This window comes from Rhinolophus ferrumequinum, chromosome 11 (genome assembly GCF_004115265.2).
Source record: "Rhinolophus ferrumequinum isolate MPI-CBG mRhiFer1 chromosome 11, mRhiFer1_v1.p, whole genome shotgun sequence".
Classification (NCBI taxonomy): domain Eukaryota; kingdom Metazoa; phylum Chordata; class Mammalia; order Chiroptera; family Rhinolophidae; genus Rhinolophus; species Rhinolophus ferrumequinum.
Window position 1 is genome coordinate 5695273 of NC_046294.1, and position 23239 is coordinate 5718511.

At 42.1% G+C, this 23239-nt stretch overlaps 1 protein-coding gene across 2 annotated transcripts in view; it reads right to left on the reverse strand.

The window, feature by feature from the left end:
• PACS1 (phosphofurin acidic cluster sorting protein 1) overlaps positions 1-23239 on the reverse strand; it is a 116217-nt gene that overhangs the window by 21601 nt on the left and 71377 nt on the right. For both annotated transcript variants that reach the window (XM_033120439.1, XM_033120440.1), the window contains exons 2-7: positions 15741-15828; positions 5456-5545; positions 4593-4718; positions 1626-1770; positions 1283-1374; positions 1105-1185 (exon numbers count right to left, since the gene is read on the reverse strand). In XM_033120439.1, the coding sequence (XP_032976330.1) occupies positions 1105-1185; positions 1283-1374; positions 1626-1770; positions 4593-4718; positions 5456-5545; positions 15741-15828 (622 nt within the window). The remainder of the gene's footprint in view (positions 1-1104; positions 1186-1282; positions 1375-1625; positions 1771-4592; positions 4719-5455; positions 5546-15740; positions 15829-23239) is intronic.

The following is a 23239-nucleotide window of genomic DNA, read 5'->3' on the forward strand; positions in this document are numbered from 1 at the left end:
AGGAAAAGAAAAACCGAGCAGAAGGAACTACAGCAGAGAGTGACCCTCTAGCCTCTGCCCGTCATCAGAGGACAATGGTGGCAAGGTGTGTGAGGCGCTGGTGATCCCTTACTGGGCTATTCTGGAGCGTCAATCAAGGAACAGACACCCGAGGACAACGAAACAGTTCTCATCCTCTCTAGTCATTCCTAAGTGATGGTAAATCAAGACCCTAGTCTTGAGGATTTATATTTAAGCCCAGTGATAGCTCAGGAGGATTGGAGAGATGACAGTATCATTTCCTGGTAGAATGCCAGCCTCCGACACAACACAGTTGGACGATCTGGCCTACAGTTATTTCACCCCTGAAGGTGACGAGAATACTGCTTTTGGGGTCCCTAGACTAGCTCCGCACTACAGAGAATCAGGATACCTCTGGGGAAAAATGAAACTGTGAACTTCTATTCTAAAAAGCTCCCAGCACTTTTGACTCTCCCACACTTTAGCACAGGAATTCCAGAATCAGTCAAAGTTAACCTAGAAATTCAGGTATTAAGTGTCTTAGTCCAGGACTCTAATTTCACCAAAAATAGTAACTCCTGAGGAAATCTTATGCAGGAGCTATAAAAACCAAAGGCATCTGGTCTCTAAAGTTATGGTTCCATTAAAGCAGAAACTGTATCTAATGTGGTTAAGCCTTATCAAACCTGTAATTTCAAGTACTAGCCCGTTAGTTCTGGATAGGTTCAACAAATGACTAAAAATGGTGATCGTCCTAGAGAGGACTGGATTTCTCTACACGGTGGACAGTACGCAATTTGAAGTCATCAGCTGGAGAGGGAGGAGTTCTGTTCTCCAAGGAAGCATTGCCTGTTCCAAAGTCTAAAGCAGAGGTTCTCACCTGTTTTTTGTTTTAAATCCTGAGACAAACTGAAGACTACAACACACTCCCATCAGTGACGCTGGTTCTCTACAACAGTGATTCTTGGTTAGGTGGTGGTGGTGGGGACACGGAGGGGGCATGAGAACTGTGAGGGGACAGCCAGTGCAGGCTTTACAGAGCCCCCAGGAACCCTGACTAGCCATGTCCATCCTACTCCCACACTGAAACTCTCGGGGGCTCACCCTGGTGATGGCGGAGGTTGACGTGAGTTTCCTCCGGGTCTTCTTCACTTTCCGTAGATCCTCATCTTCATAGAACAGGTCCTAGGAGGGGAGGGGGACACGAGGGTGGGAAACCCCAGCAGAGTCTGGAATTGTTCTGCTCCTCAGACACTTCAGGTGAGGGGCTGGGGAAAGTTACCTGCCCGTGGAGAGGATCATCACTGCCTTCCTGCTCTGAGGAGAAACTCTCCTCCTCTTCCTCAGAATAATTGTCAATATCAGGAGAACGATCTGGAAACAGACACCTTAGTGAGACAACCTCGCAATGGGGAGATCTGGCCTACGAGACTGGCGGGAATCAGGGTTCTCCTGGGGTGGAGATACGGCAGGGTCGGGGGAGGGCCCGTAGGCCATGCTGCACTTTCGGGGAGCTCTATCTAAGCTGCTCTTTCCTCGGGACATTTCAGACACCCTCTTGTTTAGCTTCCCCGGACGGACATCAGCTTGACACGCAGGGTCTCCAGACACGGCAAATAGCTTACCAGATAGCTTGGACTTGATTCCTTCATGGTCGATGGGCTGGCTGGACAGGGAGTAGATCTTTATTTCTGCCACAGGCACGGCGACGTCCTTGACGTTGCTATGCAGGCCAAGCACCAGGGCGCCTTCATTAGGGTGCTGCATCACCTAAGGTCACAGAGCAGCAATGGCAACGCCTCGCTGCGGAGGGGTCCGCAGAGTCGTCCATTTTCATCAACCCAAATGGACACGCAAGCCAATGGGCATGGCATTCTGCAAATACATTTTCTTTTTCACTATCTTCCAAATCCATGGCTACTCTTTTCCTATTGCTGTCAAGGTCTTACTTTAAAACTGTTTCCAGAAGTGCCAGCCACTGGTCAGGCCAGGTGCTTCAAGATGAAAGTCAAGGCCTGAGGTGGAAAATGACTGCACCCACTAAAAGGACTACATTTTAGTGTAGGTCCTTCACAGAGGAACGAGTGCCCCCGGCTGAGCGGCGCTAGCTGTGGATGGTGGTCACCTGTGCTCACCTCACAGGGAGGAAAAGAACCTATGGTCCGTGAGAAAATGGAAGGGCCTGACACAGCTGGGAAATGCGGCGTCCACATCACTTCACTCCCCCAGCCCCTCATACTGATACCAAACCTGAAGAGGACAGAAAGATAGTTGGGGACTATCCCGTATATTCTATTTATTATGGCCCAAACATTTCCTACTTAATGTACTAAAGTGCAGAATAAGTTTTAAAACCGATTTTGGGACCCTTTTTGCTTCCCCTCTGTCAGGGCTGAGAGGATTTGCACAAATGAGCAAACAGAGTATATAAGACTCGATCTTATTTTACTATAAGACCGGGTCTTATTTTACTGTAAGACTTATTTTACTATAAGACCGGGTCTTATATTAATTTTTGCTCCAAGACGCATTCGAGCTGATTGGCCAGCTAGGTCTTATTTTTGGGGAAACACGGTATTAAGGATAATAGGAGCCTGGAGTCTTACTGTTAGAGAAAGGAATTAGAAATATGGAAAGGCTGGGCCGGCCCGGAGGCTCAGGTGGTTAGAGCTCCGTGCTCCTAACTCCGAAGGCTGCCGGTTCGATTCCCACGTGGGCCAGTGGGCTCTCAACCACAAGGTTGCAGGTTTAACTCCTCGAGTCCCGCAAGGGATGGTGGGCTGCGCCCCCTGAAACTAGCAACGGCAACTGGACATGGAGCTGAGCTGCGCCTGCCACAACTAAGACTGAAAGGACAACAACTTGACTTGGGGGGGGAAAAAAAAAAAAAAAAAGTCCTGGAAGTACACACTGTTCCCCAATAAAGTCCTGTTCCCCTTCCCCAATAAAAAAAAAATATGGAAAGGCTAAAATGAGCCTTATGGTGTTGCACTGCAATGTAAGCTCATGATCAGATAGATATAGATATGGAAAGATGGTGTATGTATATATAAGGACATATGTGCACGCGTGTGTGTACGTGCGCGCGCACGCGCGCGCACACACACACACAACTGGAATATCGAATTGGAATATACCAATCGATACTCCAATTGGGGAAACGAGCACTCCTACTACCAGATCTTGGTTTATAAATACCATTTTCCACTAAAAGGAACCAGGGCTCTTCAGAGAAACAGTTCATTGCAAGGCTGGGTCAGGGAAAGTACAAGATGAGCCTAATACTTAGTACAGAAAGTAAAGAAATATGTAAAGAATGATGGGATGTATGAAAAAGGAAACAGAAGCCAGCTTGAAGGGGCTCCCACTGGACAAATCTGAGCTAATTTGAGCATGAAAATAAACAATGATAGTAGCATATTAGACCCCATTGAATAAAGCAGGAATCCATAGGTCCATAACTGATCCAAATAAATGAATCAACAAGGGAATGCTCTATCTTATAATGGAAAGCCAACTAACAAATATGGAAGGAATGGTGAGATTAGAAATTCACTGTTTGGGAAGTGTCAAAGTAATAACTGATTCAGGCAAGAATCATTAATAGATGCTCAAACTAGCTGGTGAAGATATGAGGAGGAAAAAGATTGTTACATAATCTCAAAACATTTCCCTACAAAATATTGTTTTCATTGGTAAGTACAAAATATTTATTAACTTTATATTGGAAATCTTGGCAGACACCATCTTAACCAAGATAAAAGTTAACCCCGCCAGTAATAGAACAAATTGACCAGGAGCGCTGCCTCGGTTGTACTGAGAACATAGCATTACCTCTGTGGTAATTCTGCCCTAAATGTATAAGCTGAGTCTAATCTTCAGAAGACATCAGACAAACCCAGATGAGGAACTTTCCATAAAGTAAACAGCCTGTACTGTTAAAAATGTCAAGGGCTGGAAGACAGGGAAAACCTGAGGGAGCGCTGCAGATGGAAGGAGACTGAAGAGCCATGACAACTAAATGCAACACGTAATCCTAGATTAAATCCCGGGCCTATAAAGGATATTATGGAGACACTTGGCACAGCTGGAACAGGGACTGTGGGCTAGATGGTGATCTTGTTCCACGCGCACGTCCTGATCTCTAAGGAGGCACGCTGTTCACACCGAGAGTATTCCTATTCTTCGGAAATGAACCTACTGCAGTATTAACGTGTACTGGGGCATGTCTGCAACTGCCTCTTAATGGTTCAGAAAAGAAAATACCACACATAAATGTATACATAGAGTATCATAAGGCAAAGTCACTGAAGAATCCGAGTGAAGGGTACATGAGAAGTCTTAATACTATTCGTACAACTTTTCTGTGAGTTTGAAAATGTGTTAAAAGTTAAAGAAAAACGTTTTGTAAGGGAGATAGTACTTGAAAAAAGAGGTATAGCCTGAAGTTTCAATATGAGAATTAACTTATAAAATAAAGCACCCGGGCAGCAGGCTGGGAAAATCATGTGCGGGGCTTCACTGGCGGGGCCCGTGGCCTCTCCGACTCTGGGTTTTAAAGGCCGACAGGCTGGAGACTACGCTCCTCTCACCTCTGCCATGTTGATGAGTCCCACGGCCAGGGTCTTATAGCCCAAGATGGTCCGGTTCTTATAACGCTTTCTCCTTTGCAACATGATCTGCAGCTTGTTGGCATCTCGCTTCAGGAAATGAGGGTACTGCCAAGCACAAAACAAGAGTCAAGCACGGTGAGTAAGCATCTGGGTCCCTGGTGTGTTTTGGTCCTGCTAGAGAATACACAATCTTTTGGTGCTTCACCATCTCCCGTCTGTTCAAGGGGGGAGTCAGGGGGTGAGGGAAGTGTCATTAAGTTGCTGCTGGGGGTCTGACTGCTTGGTGCCTGGCTTCCACTCTGCAGCTGTGGCGCGCACACGTTCAGAAAACTGCCTCTTTCCTTGCCAGGTGATCACGTTTTCTCCATACATTCAATTTGGGCTACAGGAGTTATGATGAGACAGACACACTAAGAGGGATGAGGAGAAAGGACGGAATGGAGATTGCAGGATGGGGGCGTAAACGAGACTGAAGGGGCCACACCCTGCTGGGTGTGTGCCGTGGATCACCGAGAGGTGGTGGGGCAGAGCATGGTACGATGGGTGGACTAACAGCCTTATCTAAGGAAAGGGAAGAGAAGAACGAGACGTGGCGTATTTTTCCGCAGCCCCGCGGGTCTCGGCACCCTTCCTGTAGCGGCCTAGTGACTGCTCTGGCCCTCCAGGCTAGCCACAGACGCTCTAGGCGACTTCACTTCATTCCCGCTATAGCTAATTAACTGGGTGACTTTAATTCACTGGGTATGTCTCTTGAACGAAAGTCTCCAGATTAGAGGAGAGGACTGCTTGGGGACTAGACTGGACGTGGCATATTAGTGATCTAAGATGGAGTAGATTCTCACCTGAAGGGAGAAGGTTAACTGGAGCTCTGTTTCCACCAGTCCACTAGCTGGAAGGATGATCTCGTTGGAGCGAAGAATCCTTTTTGAACCCTGAAACCAAGAAAAAAATGTCAAAGCCGTGTTACCCAAAACCAGACCAAAAAAAATACTACATTTGCAAATAACTTTTAAACTCTCATTCTTACCAGTCCCAGTATTTCTTTGTTGTACGCATTAGAACCAAGGCATCGCCATAGGTATGATGTTACGGGTATTATGCTGCACGTTCATAAAGGGTTTTCACGTACAAATGATTTGTTATTGCATTTCAGAAAGAGGCAGCCAGGTGTCAGCGCCCCGGGGTGCGGTATGACCCCCCCGTGCTCACCTTGGCCTTACTTCTTCCTCTCTAAATGACACGTCCTTCCGCTGCACTGTCTTATCTTTGGGCCTTTTCACGTGTGTTTGTTTCCCCTCTTCTCAGATGCTCTTTTATGCTTTTGTACACAGCTAACCAACTTGTCTTTCTGGTCTTAGATCAGATACAATTTTTTTCTAGAAACCTTTCCTTTTGGTCCCCCACACTCCCCCCCCCCCCGCTCCCCTGCAACTTCAACTGGCTTAGACAATGCAGTGATTTTAGCCCTAAAAAAAATGAAATGAGGCTAAACTATCCCTAAACTATAAAAAGAGATCAGCAGGAGGGTCTGAGGAAGGCCAGTGAATTGTATAAACTATTTTTTTTTTAATTGAGGTTTCATTTAACTACAGTGCAGTACACAGACTGAGGAGTTGATAAATGCATACACCCAGGGCGCCTGCGTCTGTACCAAGACGTAGAGCTCCAGAAAAATCCTGGCGCGCCTTCCCAATCTTGTACCACTCAGAGGCAAGCTCTGTTCTGATTTCCTCCACCATGGATGGATTAGTTTTGTCTATTCTATGATGCATCCGAGGTTCACACAGGTTGTTGCTGTATCAATAGTTCATTCCTGTTTATTGCTGAGGAGAATTCTAGTCTATGAAAACATGTAACACACTTTGTTTATCCATCTTCTTGTTGCTGAACACTCCCATTTGGGTCGGTCCTAGTTTTTCGCCATGATGGCTAATGCTGCCGTTCTTGTACAACGCTGTGGGAACACGTTTTGCTTCTTCTTGGGCAAATGCCTAGGAGAGCAATTGCTGGGGCTTAGGGTAGGTGTATGTTTAACTGCACGAGACACTGTCAGACTGAGCTCCAAAGTGCTGTTAGCATCTCACACCCCCAGCAGCAAAGCATGAAGGCTCTAGTTGCCCCAGGTCTTCACCAACACTTGGTGTGGTCAGTCCTTGATTCGTGGATTCTAATGGCTACATTCAGTGAAATATCATTGTGGTTGCAATATGCATTTCCCTAATGACTAATAATACTGAGCACTCTGTCATTAGCTTATTGGTCATTTATAATTCTCCATTTATGAAGTATGTACCTGATCAAATATCTTTTCCCACGTTGCTTAGCATCTTGTTATTAAGTTGTAAGACATTTTTAATACACAACACTGTCAGATGCATGTACTGTAAATATTTTCTTGCCTATTCATTTTCTTAATAATATCTTTTGATGAAGTATTTAAGTTTTTGTTTTAAAGATTTTATTGGGGAAGGGGAACAGGACTTTATTGGGGAACAGTGTGTACTTCCAGGCCTTTTTTCCAAGTTGTTGTCCTTTCAATCTTAGTTGTGGAGGGTGCCGTTCAGCTTCAAGTTGTTGTTGTCCTTTCAGTCTTAGTTGTGGAGGGCGTAGCTCAGCTCCAGGTCCAGTTGCTGTTCTAGTTGCAGGGGGCACAGCCCACCATCCCTTGAGGGAGTTGAACTGGCAACTTTGTGGTTGAGAGGATACGCTCCAACCAACTGAGCCATCCGGGAGGCAGCTCAGCTCAAGGTGCCGTGTTCAATCTTAGTTGCAGGGGGCAGAGCCCATCATCCCTTGCGAGAGTCGAGGAGTTGAACCGGCAACCTTGTGGTTGAGAGCCCACTGGCCCATGTGGGAATCGAACCGGCAGCCTTCGGAGTTAGGAGCATGGAGCTCTAACCACCTGAGCCACCAGGCTGGCCCCGAAGTAGTTAATTTTGATCCAGTCAACTTCATTATCTTTTTCTCTTGTGGTCCATGTATTCTGAGTCCTACTTAAGAAATCTTTGCCTAGTCCAAGGCTGTGAAATTATTCTGCGGTATTGGAGCAGATACTCTGCTTATCTTTTTCTTTAGAAATTTAAAAGTTTAGTTTTTACTTTTAGATTTATCCTTTTTTTAAAATAAAATGCAGATTTTTGTTTAATACAGGAAGGAAAATCTCCTAAATACGTTTCACAATGTTTTGTAATTAGAATACCAATTAAAAATAAGAGAGGAAACTCTGCTTAATCTATTAGACAATGTTTTTTGTAGTAACCTCAAAGAAGAATCTTGACAAAGTGCTCACCTGAGTTTATTTAGGCTCTTTTGATTTAAGAAATCTCTGTAAAATGAATCTCAGAAATGCCGGGAGAATCTAAAATGTGGTTTCAACGAAGGGTAGGAGACATTTGGCAGTATTTAGATGTATTTTTGGTTGTTACAACTGCTGTGTGTGTGTGTGTCTGTGTGTGTGTGAGAGAGAGAGAGAGAGAGAGAGAGAGAGAGATCTAGGAGAGGCCAGGGTTGCTGCTGACCATCCTACAATACACAGACAGCTCCCACAACTGAAGCCCGATCTCCCGAGGACCCTGCTTTCCTGGGCAGTCCTCTCAAATGCTGGTTGCTTTTCTCATACAACCCCTTTACCGCAGGGCTTGGAGGTGGGGCAGGTGTCCTCCTGCTCCTCGGCACCAGCTATAGAATATTCTCCCTTCCACCTCCCTCTAAACTCCCCCTTTGAATCGATGCCATCAATCTACATGATCCTCTATTCCTTGCTGCTGCTCATCTAAAACTACCAGTCATTCCTGCTCATTTCGGGGTTTTGGCTCCTCACTCACGGTTCCTACCCCCCAAACTAACTACCACAGTCACAATTCTTCATGATTTCAGCAGATGTTCTTTCCAACATCCCGGCCTCTAAATCCCCCAGGTCCTCTCTTCCAATGGTCTTGTCCACACACTTGTCAAAGCCACTCACTCACATGGTCACACTCAGGACCTTACTGTTACCAGTAATCACAACCAACACCCAGTCTCAGCTTCATACACCCCACTCACTCTCTGATTAGCACTTCCTATCTTTCTAGCTCATTCTCTCTAGTTCGTCAACAGTGACAATACTTCAAACCGACCAGAGCCTACAATTCACTGATACTCCCATCGTTTCTCTCCTCCTCATGCCCATGTTGCCTCTCCTTTCTTCCTTACCCAGCTTAAATGTCATCGTCAATCTTTATAAACATGTCCTTACACACACTTAGCCACTATTCTGACATACTCATTTGGGAAATCACAACCCTGTTTACAGCCCGCTGCGCTAGCTGAGCATGCCTGGAGAGAATCACATAATCAGGCTAACTGTTTGGGCTTTAAATTTATGACCCCAGATAGTAAGTGAGCCTACATGCTGCCTGGCAATCATACTGGACTCCCTAAGTCCTTTCACTTTCCCCCTCTACTACATGATTTCATACCTTCTTGTTTTTCCTCAAACCTCCAAAACCTCCTTTCCCGTCCCCTCCCTCTGAGGCAGTGACCTTGATTCCCACTTCACTGAGAAAAAGGAAACACTAGGAAAACAGCTCCCACAACTCCCACCACACTTACCTACTTACCACATTTGTACTGATATCCCCTCCTCCCTGTGACACAGATGAATCCCCTGCTCCTGTCCTATCAACCGCTCCACTGTGCATCCACTCATCCCTCTCTGAGTACAGAGATTATTCCACCCACTCTTCCCTGTCCTACATAATCAGCTTCCTTCTCTATTCTGGATCATGTCTATTAGCAAACATGCTGTTATTTCTCTCGTTCAAAAAATAGGGGGCCGGCCCGGTGGCTCAGGTGGTGGGTGCTCTGTGCTTCTAACGCGGAAGGCTGTCGGTTCGATTCCCACATGGGCCAGTGGGCTCTCAATCATAAGGCCGCCGGTTCGACTCCTCGAGTCCCACAAGGGATGGTGGGCTCTGCCCCCTGCAACTAAGATTGAAACGGCACCTTGAGCTGAGCTGCCTCCAGGATGGCTCAGTTGGTTGGAGCAGGTACTCTCAACCACAACGTTGCTGGTTCGACTCCCGCAAGGGATGGTGGGCTCTGCCCCCTGCAACTAGCAACGGCAACTGGACCTGGAGCTGAGCTGCACCCTCCACAACTAAGACTGAAAGGACAACAACTTGAAGCTGAACGGCACCCTCCACAACTAAGATTGAAAGGACAACTTGATTTAGAAAAAAGTCCTGGAAGTACACACTGTTCCCCAATAAAAATCTTAAAAAATCAATCAATCAATCAATCCTCTCTTGTCTTCACGTGCCCTGCTGTCTACCACCCCCCATCTCGCCTTCACTTGAGAGCAAACTCAAGCGTTGTCTGGTTTTGCTCTCTTGAAGTCTACCCTCATTTCCTCTTAAATGCATCCCGACAGCCTTCCTAGACCACCATTCCATCAAAACTGTTACTGACAAGGTCTCAACCAACTTCCACATGGAGGAATCTGATGGTCCGTTCTCATGTTCCTTGACCTACTACCTGCAGCTTTGACAGAGCCGATCACTCTCTGCTTCCAGCAACACTTCCTTCATTGGACTTCCAGAACTCCACACTCACCTGGATTTCCTCCTTCCCTTTCCGCTCTTTCTTGGTCTCTGTTTCAGGTCCTTCCCCTCCTCCCGGACTTCCTAATGTTGGAGCGCCTGGGACCTCAATCCTTAGACTGTTCCTGTCTCTGTACTCACGCACTCCACTCCTGGTGACCTCACATGATTTCTCTCCCCCAGACCTCTCTCCTGAACTCTAAACTCACACAGTCAACCCCCTATTCAACTGCTCCTCCTGATGTTTCATAGGCATCTCAAACATAACATCGTAAACTGAACTGTGGACCTTTCCCTCCGACCGTGCTTCACCCCCAGTCTTCCCCATCTCACTTACTGGCTCTTCTATCCTCCCGGCTGCTTAAGCCACAACTCTGGCGCCACCCCCATTCATTTCTTGCCAGAATCTTTGTTGTAGCCTATTCCCTGGTCTTCCTGTTTCCTTTTTCCTATCTACAGTCTATTCCCCACACACAGCCAGAGTGTGTGTTCACTTCTCTGTTCAAAACGCTCCAATTCACACAGAATGAAAGCCGGAGACCTTGCGATCATCTGCATACATCCTGCCCCCCCCCCCCTTTAACCTCATCTCTTACTGCTCTCACTCCTTTCCATTCCTCTCCTTCCTCTCGATTCTGCCAACGTGCCAGGCACAAACATCGCAGACACATTCCTGCCTTAGGGCCTTGCCTTGCCTTTCCCTCTGCCAGGAATGCCCTTCCTCCAGATATTTGCACAGCTCCCTCCCTCACCTCTTTCAAAGTCTTTGCATAAATGCTATCTTCTCAATGAGGCCTATCCTGACCACCACAATTTGTAACTTCCTCACCTCTGGCACGCTCCATTCTCTTCTCCTTTTTTATTTATTTATTTCCCCATAGGATGTATCATTCCAAGAGCAGCAATCCTCCTTATTTGAACTGTCACTATCCAAATATGTGCTATAAATACCTGTAAACATTTTTATCCCAAATGCATCATCTCACCTGCACACTTGTTAAAATGAGTCTCCATGTGTCAGTAACAGGATGGAGAGCATAATGCAGTCACAGGACAATTGCTAGTTCTGGCACTCTGAAAGCATGGTGTGTACTTCCCGACCCTTCTCCAAAGATTAAGACCTTCACGGTCCCAATATTTGCTTCTTCCTGGTGCCTGGGGCACTACCAACTTGGGTCCAATTTAAAAATGATCTGTAGTATCTTTACATATCATTTAAAATCTATATAACAGTATATCTTCATTTGCAGTACAGTCGCAAAATAATTTATATCTGATACTATAGTATCATTACTTACAGCACAGAAAAATACCCATTAATGAGTATTAATGTATTTAAAGAATTAGGTTACTAGTGTTTTAAATGCTTCTTTTTAAATAAAAAATTCTCAGTGGATTGTCACAGATATTTAACAGTGTTGCAGTGATATTTGAGGAACTTGGTTGAGGTTTTTGGATGTCTGAGAATGCACTGTCATTCTTCCCATGTAAATAATGGAAGACAGGCTTCTGCCACCCAAAGTGTTTTCGAGAATGAATTAAATTTCAAGGAAAGCCTATATATAATTTTCTTATTATGTTTATTGTCTCTTCCTTCTACTACAATGATTTTTAAACTTTTCAATCTCAGGATCTTTTTACACTCCTAAAAATTAGTGAGGATCCCAAAAAGCTTTTGTTTATATACGTATATCTATCAATATTTACCATATTAGAAATTAAAAGATATTTAAAAATACATATTAATTCATTTAAAATAACTATAATAAACTTATTACGTGTGTACATAAAAGTATTTTTATGAAAAATCTTTCTGAAAACAAAAGCAATTTTTAAGAAGATGGCAGTCTTTAAAAACAGCTTTATTGGGATGCAATTCAAGTATCACACAATTCACCCATTTAAAGTATACAATTCAATGTATACTTTAGTATATTCAGAGCTGTGCAACCATGGACACAATTTTAGAACATTTTCACCACCCCAAAAAGAAACTCCATACTCTTTAGCTGTCACCCTACCAAGTTTCTCATCCTCCTACCCCTAGCTCTAGGCTACCTCTAATTTCCTTTCTGACTCTATGGGTTTGTTTATTATGGACATTTCATACATTCTGGACAGTCATACTTTTGTGACTGGGTTCTTTCATTTAGCATAATGTTTCAAGGTTCATCAATGCTGTAACATGGATGCACTTTATTCTTTTTTATTGCCAGACAATATTCCATTGTATGGATATACCACATTTTATTTATTTATTCATCAGTTAATGGACTTGGGTTGTTTTCACTTTTTAGCTACTATGCTGCCATGGACATCTGTATGCAGTTTTGTGTGGACATGTTTTCATTTCCTTGCATAATACTCAGGAATGGAATTGCTAGGTCATATGGTAACTCTATGTTTAACCTTTTGAGGAACTGCCAGGCTGTTTTCCAAAGTTTGGAAAATTTGCACTATTTTACATTTCCAACAACAGTGTATGAGGGAGATGGCATTCTTTCACATTTCTGCAAATCTCTTTAATGTCTGGCATAGAAGACAGCTGGATTCTCACACCTGTTTCTGTATTTAATCTGTTGCAAAATTATGTTTTGGTTGAAAATATGGAAAAAATGCAGACTCAAAGAGATATGGAGTTTAAAAAAGGAGGAGTATTTAACAGCCTTTTGGAATATACTTCTTTGATACTACACTAAAACTCTGCTAGTGGTAGTCTCTTCAAGGTTAGCTGCCATGTAGAAATCAAAACCATAGCAATAAGCCTCTCATATATTAACATCTGATCAATCAACAGAAAAAGGACATCAGTGGGAAAATTGGGAAACCTGAATGAAGTCTGTCACTTCTGTTAACCGTGTTGTGCCAGTGATAATTTTTTAGTTTTGATAAATGTACATGGTTAAGAAAGATGTTACACTGGAAGAAGCCGGGTAAGGGGTATACAGGAACTCTATGAACTACTCCTACATCTCTTCTGTGAATTTAAATTATTCCAAATAAAACCCAATCCACTGGTTTATTTTGTTCTCTGAATGGATCTTTTTACCCAGAATAATTTCTTAACCTCATGCATCGGTCATTTGGAAACTACTAGTTCACTGAATTATGCAAATCTCTCAAATATTACACATTTCAATATACAATATTAAAAAAAAAATCACGATTGTTACTATCACCACTGATCCCTTCAGAAAAGTCTTTAAGAATTGGGAAGCTGTTAAGCTTACAGTGACAAGAGACAAGTTTTCCACAGTTCTGATTTCCACTTGATAGCTCAAATTTTATTTATCGTTGGCCAAAAATATTCTCAGTTGTTTCCCCTGAAGTCATAGGTTCACTCTGTTCATTTTCAAGGAAATATCTTCCAAATACCCAAGTCTGAACAATCAGGTTGCCTGTAAGCCCTTCTTTCAAGTAAAAACGGCGTTCTACACAAAAAGCAGCTACTTTAATTCACAACCCAACTACACAAGTACTTGACCTTGAGACAGCAGTATTCTTTACTATGAAACACAAGTGCTTCATACATATTTCCCATTTTATCACACAGAATATTAAAAAGGCATGGATTGCAGGGTTGGGATATAATAAATTAACCATTCTTACTGCTCCTTCAAGAATATTCTTAAACAAAACTGGCTTTTTTTCCCTCTTCGAGTCTCACAGTAAACGGCACAATGACTCCTGGTACTATCTGTGGGGCAACTACCTTGGTGTGCACTGAGGACCTGCTGTCTTACCACCATGGCCCCTGTACCTTTAGTGCACATGTCACTACAGTGGAAAGGGTAAATAATGCCACAGTATTCTCATAAAAGTTGTTTCGACCTTGTGTATCCCCTGAAAGGGCCTTAGGGAGCCTGGGGTTGCAAACCTCATGTTGAGAACTGCTCTACAACACACAAAAGTCCTTAAAGGAGGGACTTTGGTCTGGTTTGTCCACTGCTATGTTGCCTGTGCCTAGGACAGTGCCGGGCACATAACAGGTGCTCAATAAATATTTATTAAATTAATGAATGAATGAAAAACTACGTGACTGGATAAATAAATGTGATAACATCTGTAATTACTTTCAGCTGCTTGGAAGTAAAGCAATAAAAAATTCAGGGTATTTGTAGTTTTTTGGTATAATTCTAAATTTTATAGAATGTTAAATATTTAATCAGGAAATAGAAGAAATTATTTCTTTTGGCAAAGGCATTTAACTGCGGGGATGGCAAGAACAGCAAGGAACTTTCAAAACCATACCAACAGTGTCTGCACAGGAAAGCAACAGCTTTTAGCAAAGGAAACAAGTCCCCAAAACTGGAACACTGCCTGTGACCTAGAAACAGGGTGCAGAATAGGAGAAGAGGGAAAGATACTGAAAGTTTCCACGTGCACATAATTGTCCCACACCGGATTTTTCAACTGCAGTGTTTGGGAACGTTTCACAGAATCGGGAAGAATTACGCACAAAGATGAACAGGGAATTCATAAGGTGGGAAACGCAGGAATTCATAAGGAGTAATTAAAATGTTTTAAGTTTTGAGAACTAAATTAAGGTGTTTATTTCAGAAAGAGCTGAGGGCTTCAATGCATGGTTCACGTACTGTGAGTGCTTTAGATGTGGATTTTAATGAAGCCCATATTATTAGTACAATAAGTTGCTGCATAATAGTTGGTCTAGCTAATAAGATAATAGTTCACTATTTTTCAGTGAATAAAAAGTCAATAAACACACCATTCTTAAGCTGAAGAATTCAATAATTATTTAGTGACTCCAGAGGCACTTCAGGTTCTCAGTAAACTCTAGGGAGTTGTCATTAGAAAGGACTTACCAATAAACAAGGGCTGGTGGTGGAGTTGAATGACTATATGAATTACTCGCTCTTTAGTTTCTAGTCCCACTTCTGACACTTGGTAATTAGCTGCCAACAGATAAATTTCTTAACTTTCCTATAGTTCAGTTTCTTTTTTCTTTCCTGAAATTCAGGAATGCTTAGAATATGAATGCATGTGAAATATTTTGGGTTGCTTGAAGATACTGAATCAAGTATAAGGAGTTAAATGGTTAAATATGGGAATTACCCAGAAGATAAAATATCCCAGTAAAATTCTAATTTCCAATTCTGAAATAATAATCTATAAGTTTCTTCTACCCTATAGAAAACCTCCAAAATGCTTCCCCAACCCACGCATCTGCTTGGCCCTCGGAATCCTGGGAATAAGGCTGAAACTGACATGAGCCACCCCAGTGATTTCTGAATAGATTATCAAACACTTGAGCATGTAGATCACTTGGTCTTCATACTAATCCTGTTAAATAGGCAGGGCAGAAAGAACCATTTTTATTCTTCATATGAAAAAAATGAGTGATTTAAGTAAGAGGCAGAACTGGGACTAAGTAGGTCTCATGAGCTCAATCAGTGTTCCACCACTGCACTTGCTTTGCCGAGGGAAGGAAGAGAGTACAGACTCCTCAGTATTTCTGAAGCCTCAACACTGGGCAAAAGTTATCTAGCTTCTTTGAACCCTGAACAAATAATCCTGCTCAACTCACCTGGAGCTTCACAGCAATGACGACTGAGTTAAGATCTTTGTCCATTTCTTTTAGCATGACGAGTTTCTTCAGGGTCAAGCTGAACAGCCTAGAAAAATGTAAAGAAAGAAGAGCCAGTCAAATGTAAGGACCTTATGAGAAAAGTGATTGATAATCTGTTGGGGAAACACGCTTTATCTAAATAAAGAACGTTAGAATGTCGTTCTCAGTCCAAACTGTGTCTTCCTTCAGTAAAAGAGCGTCCATCCTCTTATTTAACTTTTGTATTTGAGAAATGTCAAAAAGGTATATTTATTCCATGAACCTCTGTGCCCATTTATCTCAAACCAAAATCAACACTCGGTATTAGTGAAGAAACAGAAAAAAAGATCAATGGAACAGACGAAAGCACCCAGAAACAATCCCACAATTATACAGAAACTTGACCTAAGGGCAGCATCTCAATAACTGGGAAAATAAACTATGAATAGGAAAAAAAAATTGGATCCATACCTCACACTATGTATAAAAATAATCTCTAGGTGGATTAAATACTTAATTGTAAAAGGCAAAATTTTAGGACAAATATAGAATAATATTTTTCTGACTCTGAAGAGTGAATTTCTTAAATAAGACATTGAAAACACTGAGAAATTCGATAATATTAAAATTAGAAATTTCAGTTCACCAGGAGACACCAATAAAGAGAGTTAAAACCAAATTATAAACTTGGAAAAGATATTTGAAACTCACAATACTGGCAAAGGGTCTAGAAATATAAAGAACCATAATCCAGTAAGAAAAAGACGGACAAATCAATAGAAAAGTGGGCAACAGACATAAACAGACGCTTCACGTTTCCAGAAGAGGAAACACTAATGGCTAATAAATATAGAAAAATATGCTCAACCTCATTAGGAAATCAGGGAAATGCAAATTGAAAGCAAAATATCATTTTACACCCACAAAATTGGCAAAACTAAGTGTGGGTGAAGATGTGGCTTAACGGGAACTCATATGCTGCTAGTGGGAGTATCAACTGGAACTTAATCACATAGAAAACTGTTAGGCATCATTGTATGAAGCTGGAACACATGTGCAAGCCAGGATGCGGCAATTTCACTTCTGGAGAAACTCCTGCCCTGTGTACCAGGAGACACGTACAAACGTGTTCATAGCCGTCGTTAGCTACGTGACCGTGGGTAAGCGTCTTCCTAAGCCTGTTTCCTCATCTGTAAAATGAAGACTGCAATGCCGACTCACAGGCTTGTTGTAAGGATTCATCTGTATAAAAGCCTCGAAGTAAGCTCTCTGTAAACTAGGTATTATTTGTGTCATGTTCACCAGAACCCGATAATACACTGTCAGAAGAGTAGACAAACTGGTATATTCACACGACCAAGTGCTATCCAGCAGTGAAACTGAATGAACTTAGTTTATACTTTAACAGGTATTAATTCCAAAACACAATACTAAGTGAAAAAAGAAGTTCCAGAAGACTACATACAGTATGATACTGTATCAAAATCAAGCAAGAATAAACTACTAACTTTTAGGGACATACATCCAGGGAAATCTGTAAAGAGCATGAGGATGAAACATAAAATGGGGTTGGGATATGTGAAGGGTTCAAAGGCGGCACAGAGAATGAGGGGAGCAGCAGGATGTGAGGTTAGAAAGGCAAACGCAGGCTGGACTATACAGTAGGGACCTTTATGTTATGATGGGAACACAGTGAAGAATAAACAAGTGGACCATATAAAATGATTTGTGCTAGATCACTCTACTGCTATGCAAATAATGGACCACGGAGAGGGTGAAAACAGGAAGACCAGTTCGGAAGGGGTTCAGGTACAACAGGAAGAAGGTCTGATCTGAGTAGTACCATAGCAGTGCAGATGGCAAAAAGGTGGAATTCAGGAACATTCTGGTAGAACTGATAGGACTTGCTGATAAATTGAATGCAGGGTGTGGGGAAAAAGCAAGTTCGAAGACATTCCTGGGCTCTTGGCTTGAGCAACTGAGTGGATGGGTGGTGGCACTGTTGACTGAAATGCAGAAGTTCGGGGTGAATCGGGCAGAAAAGCCAGATCATTATCAAGGTTGAGACAGCTTACGTATCTAAAACGGAAATTAAAGTAGGCAGCGGGGCCATGAGTCTTGAGCTCTAGGGAAGGATTAGCTAGAGATACAGATGGAGGAGTCATGGCAGAAAGATAGCATTTGAAGCAATGGAAGTGGTTGCGCTCTTCCAGAGGAAAGTTCAAACAAAAAAGAAAAAAGGCCAAGAATGGAACCCGGGGCATTCCAATGCTTAGACGTCTGGCAGAGGAGAAAGGTCCAGCAAAGGAGACTGAGAAGCTGCCAGTGAGGAAGGGAAAGGATGTGCCCTACAAACCTGAGAAGAAAGTTCTTGAGAAGATGTGTCAAGTGCTGGTGAGAAGTAGAATAAGCCAAGGTCAGAAAACCAATCATTGGATTTGGGAAAATGGACAATACTGTTAACCACAATACTAAGTATTTCAGTGTTGTAGTATACCGTGTTTCCCCAAAAATAAGACCTAGCCAGACAATCAGCTCTAATGTGCCTTTTGGAGCAAAAATTAAAATTAAACGTGGTGTTATGTTATGTTACGTTATACCTGGTCTGTAGTAAAGTAAGACCAGGTCTTAACATTAATTTTTGCTCCAAAAGATGCATTAGAGCTGATCGTCCTGCTAGGTCTTATTTTCGAGGAAACACGGTAATAAAAGCAAAAGCCTGACTGAAGTATTTTTTCTCCTTAGAAATGTAAGCAGATGCAGATAAAGGTGAGGACAGAGAACAACATTTCAAGTTGGAAAAAAAAGTACCATGTGGTACAGAGAAGGAACTTGGCCTCCATGCTGACTAGCTGTGAGGCTAGCAATTCCCATTTTCTACAATTTGGCGGCTCGTTAAGATGTTGGGACCAAATGGTCTTATCTAAGGTCCCCTGTGGTTCTCAGCATTCCTAGGGAAGAGAAATTAAGTTTTATATGAGAATGTAGGGAAGAGAGGTGACTGGGGACCTCAATGGAATAAGTCAGCAAAATATAAAAGATTGTAGCTCTGATGTCACTCTAGAATTATATACAAGAAACTTGATACAGCATACAACTAGCGTTTCAATTATGTCCTACCATCATTATCCCAGGGTTGTACTATTTTTGAAACCACACAGGTGAGGAATTGATCTACGATGCAATCTCCTCTGCAATGAGACTTGACTGATAAACGGAGTAACACACAGGAAGGTATCTTTACTCTGCACAATTCAAAAGAAGCACAGTAACAGCAAGAGGCTACAAACGAAGCTCTGCTCTTGCTTGCAGTTACGGAGGCGGTACAGTCATCCAGATGCGGGCGCTTCCCACGAACTGCAGGGCCAGGAAGGAAACACCAAACAGCATGTCAGCTCCCCTGCCTGTCTTTACTTGCCTTTTCTTTCCTTTAGTCCCTTCTCCCAACATCCAAACTCTGGCAGATTCTTAGAATGTTTAAACAAACAAAACAAGAAAATTGCATCATCTGGATTCAAGACGTCTTTCTCTACAAAGACAATTAACATTTTTTAAGTAGGTCACATTGGGGGCTGAAACAGCTTGTCATTTTACCTTTAAAGGATACATTTTTTTTTTTAAGTATTGTATAACCAGCTGGCTTCTTTTTTTTTTTTTTTAAAGCTAATTCCATCTTTCTCTGATCTCCCTACCCATCCCACCTCAAAGCAGGACTCACATTTTGCTTCCAGAAACAAACAGCTGCTCTCAGGGGTGGGTCATAGGATAATCCTTAGGCATTCTTGACAAAACATCACAGACAGGAACTAGCATTATCTTACTGTTTGAGACCACACGGTTTCAAAGAAGAAGATACTCCAGGTCACGTCACAGCTATCTATTCAAAGACCTTCCAGCTTGAAAAGAAGGCTGGGATATGAATGAACATCTTTAAAGTCCACTTACTGGGACCACAACACATGAAGTACAAATTTTAGAACTAAGAGCTAAAAAAAAATTTCGTTTTAGATCATAAATGTTAGAGACAATAAACTAAAAAATAAAATAAAATAAGCCTGGTTTCAAAGTAATTATAAATGCTGTGTGGGACTGAGACAGTGGGATAAGAAGAGCATCAGGTCAGACGGATTCTACCAGTAACTATTTTCAAAGGAAGAGCTGCAATCATTTTTTGGTATTAATACGAAATAAAACCTGTATCATTTTTAGTATAGTTTTTAAGTTATTCTCTAATGGAAAATTTAATGGATATGCTTATAAATTCGCCTGATACAGATACACTCTGTCTCTCCATCTCCAACTTTTCTAAGGGCTCCAAATAAAAAGGGTCATTTCATTTTGCCTTTTGCGATTATTTCTATCTAAAATGATATATTTGCCCCCACCCCAAATTGATTGCCTATAAAATTTTAAGATTCCTTACTTGGCTTTATACAATAGATGCATAAGTCTTGGGAAATATGTTTTTGTGACTCTGCACAATACAACTTTCCCACTGACAACCTCAAATATACTTTATTTCCATCTCTGACTGTACTAATTTCTGAGGGCTGCCATAACAAATTACCACAAACTTGGGACTAGAAAACAACAGAAATCTATTCTCTCCTAGTTCTGTTCACTACAAGTCTAAAATCAAGTTGGCAGCAGGGCTGCATTCCATCTGAAGTCTCTAGAAGAGAACCCTTCCTTGCCTCTTATACTTCTGATGGCAGCTGGCAGTCCCTGGCATTCCTTGGCTTTATACACCTCACCCCAATCTTTGCCTGTCTTCACACCTTCTCTCTTGTGTCTCTCCACTGTTTCTGTGTGTCTCAAATCTCCCTCTTCTTTCTCTTATAAGGACATCAGTCATTGGATTTAGGGTCTATCCTATACTCAGGCTGATCTCATCTCGAGATCCTTAATTTAATCACATCTGCAAAGACCCTTTTTCACATTCACAGGTAGGGGGTTAGGACTTAGACACATCTTTTCAGGGGGCCACTATTCAACCCACTACATGGATTAATATCCATCTAGTTGGGCCCCTAAAATAAAGTGTGTTTGCCTCTCATGACACTTATCATATTCTTCCTAGACTCCAACTTGACTTGGGAAAAGCTTATTATTTCTAGAAAGTCAACAGTGAATCCCTGATACTGTGAATGCTCACTTCCTAATTTATTTTTAAATCCAAATAAGGATTTTTCTGTGGGAAGAAAACACAGCCAATTGAATCTCTACTTTCTTATGTGGCTGAGATCCCAAGTGGGAATTTATTCATTGTCCCAATGGAATTAGACTAAAGGAGTTTTTCATTATTGCTGTTTACCCACTCCTATTTTCTACTTGAGTTTAAAACCATGTATTTATTGCATGTTTTCCCCAATTGCCCAGGAAGAAATTATTTCCCAATAGTGAGAACTAAGATTCCACCTACAGCAGTTCCCCCTTGTCTACGGGGAGGGGAAAGGGGGGAAGTCCCAAGACCGCCTGCGGATGCCTGAAACCACAGATAGTACCAAACCCTATATATACTGTTTTTTACTATACATGCATACCTGTGATAGTTTAATGTACAAATTAGGCACAAGGAGAGATGAACAACAACTACTAATAAAGCAATTATAACAATATACTATAATAAAAGTTATGCGAAGGTGGTCTCTCAAAATATCTTATTGTACTGCACTTGCCCTTCTTTTTGTGATGATGTGAGGTGACAAAATACCTTATTAAGTCAAGAACTTTCATCGTTTCACCTACAGGAAGCATTTAATGGCTTCTCTTTGGCATATCCGAATTGGCAGCATCACCACTCTCATGTTTGGGACCATTATTAAGTAAAATAAGGGTGACATGAACACCAGTCACTGCGATAGGGTGACAGCATCTAAGTGAGACAGATACTAAGTGGCTAACGGGCACGTAGTGTCTGCAGTGTGGATATGTTGGACATCAGTGATGGATGGAGCAGGATGGCGTGCCATTTAAAACGTATTAATTTACTTCTGGAATTTTCCATTTAATATTTTCAGACCACAGTTGACAGCAGGTAACTAAACTGCAAACTGGGTAAGGGGGGACCATCGTAATCGAGTTACAACCTCTTGAAAAGTCGTACCTACTTTAGTTCCCTTCGTCCACTGTCCTGCCCTTCCCTAAGCTGTCCTTTCCCCTAGGTCGTGTGTGTGTGTGTGTGTGTGTGTGTGTGTGTGTGTGTGTGTACATTTATTCTCTAGGATTCTGGATTCTCTAGGCCTGCTCCCCCACCATTAATCCTACTTGCTTGTATTCTCTATTTCAGAGGCTGCTGGGATTCTATACACATAGAGAGAAGAGTAACAGCAGCAGACACAGCACGTACTCTGCCTTGCACTATCCGAAATGCTTCACCTATATGAACTTATTTCATCCGCATTCTATGAACATTTTACAAATGAGCAAATTGAGAGAGATTCAGAGAGATTAGTAAATGGTGGGACGATGAAGTGAACTCCAGCAAGTAGGCTCCAGAGTCCATGTTCTTGACCACCATGCAAGACGGCTGCTGAGGTAAGATGCCAACATGCTAACTAACACTTTTGTAGTGCTGAGTTTACAGGTGGGTTTTTAAAAATGCTTTTCTACATATGCCACATGGTCTTACAATGACCACATATTACTTTTGTAACCAGAAAAAGTCTTTTAAATATAAAAGAGTATCAATTTGTGAAGGTACAACATAATAATAGCAAGCATATAACACTATGCGCCAGGCATTACAATATGCGATTTACATTGGCTAATTTAATCCTCAAAACAATGATAATCTTCATTTAATAGATGAGAAAACTGAGGCACAGAGAAGTTACATAGCCTGCCCCAGGTCATACAGCTAGTGGGTGGCAGCCAGGACCGTCTAGCTTGAGTCTGTGTTCCTAAGTAGGTTACTCGGCCTAAATTAGATATAAAACTTCACGGCTAAACTCCAGTCTCACTCCCTGCCAGAATGTACTAATGCCAAGAAAATAGGTGTTTCACATCCTGTCATCCAAATCAGATAAAAAGACAATTAGAAACTCTTCCCTAGGCTCTAAATCTGTGTCTACTGCTCCCCACTATTTCAGGTCATCCTAAATACCACCTCCTGTCCTGATTTCCTGCCACAGGGTGAGACTTTTCCCTTGTCCGAGGCCCACCCTGCTTCTACCACTTAAAGCACTCATCCTGTTCCTCCTTGAATTACAGTCGCCTCATAGGAAATGTGTCTGAAGGACAGGGACTTTTACTCTTAGTACTTGAATCCTTCCAAGTCCTAGCACAGTGGTTTGAAAGAAAACAGGAAACAATCTGTTTAATTAAACTGTAATCTTTACCATTCAATGTAAACATATTTAAAGGGAAGATTTTAAGAGAAGAACAAAAACCCTGCTTCACCCCACTAAGTATAGAAAAACCCAAGTGTTTTCATTCTAACAGACTTCTTAATTGGACATTACTAGCCCAGATTAGAG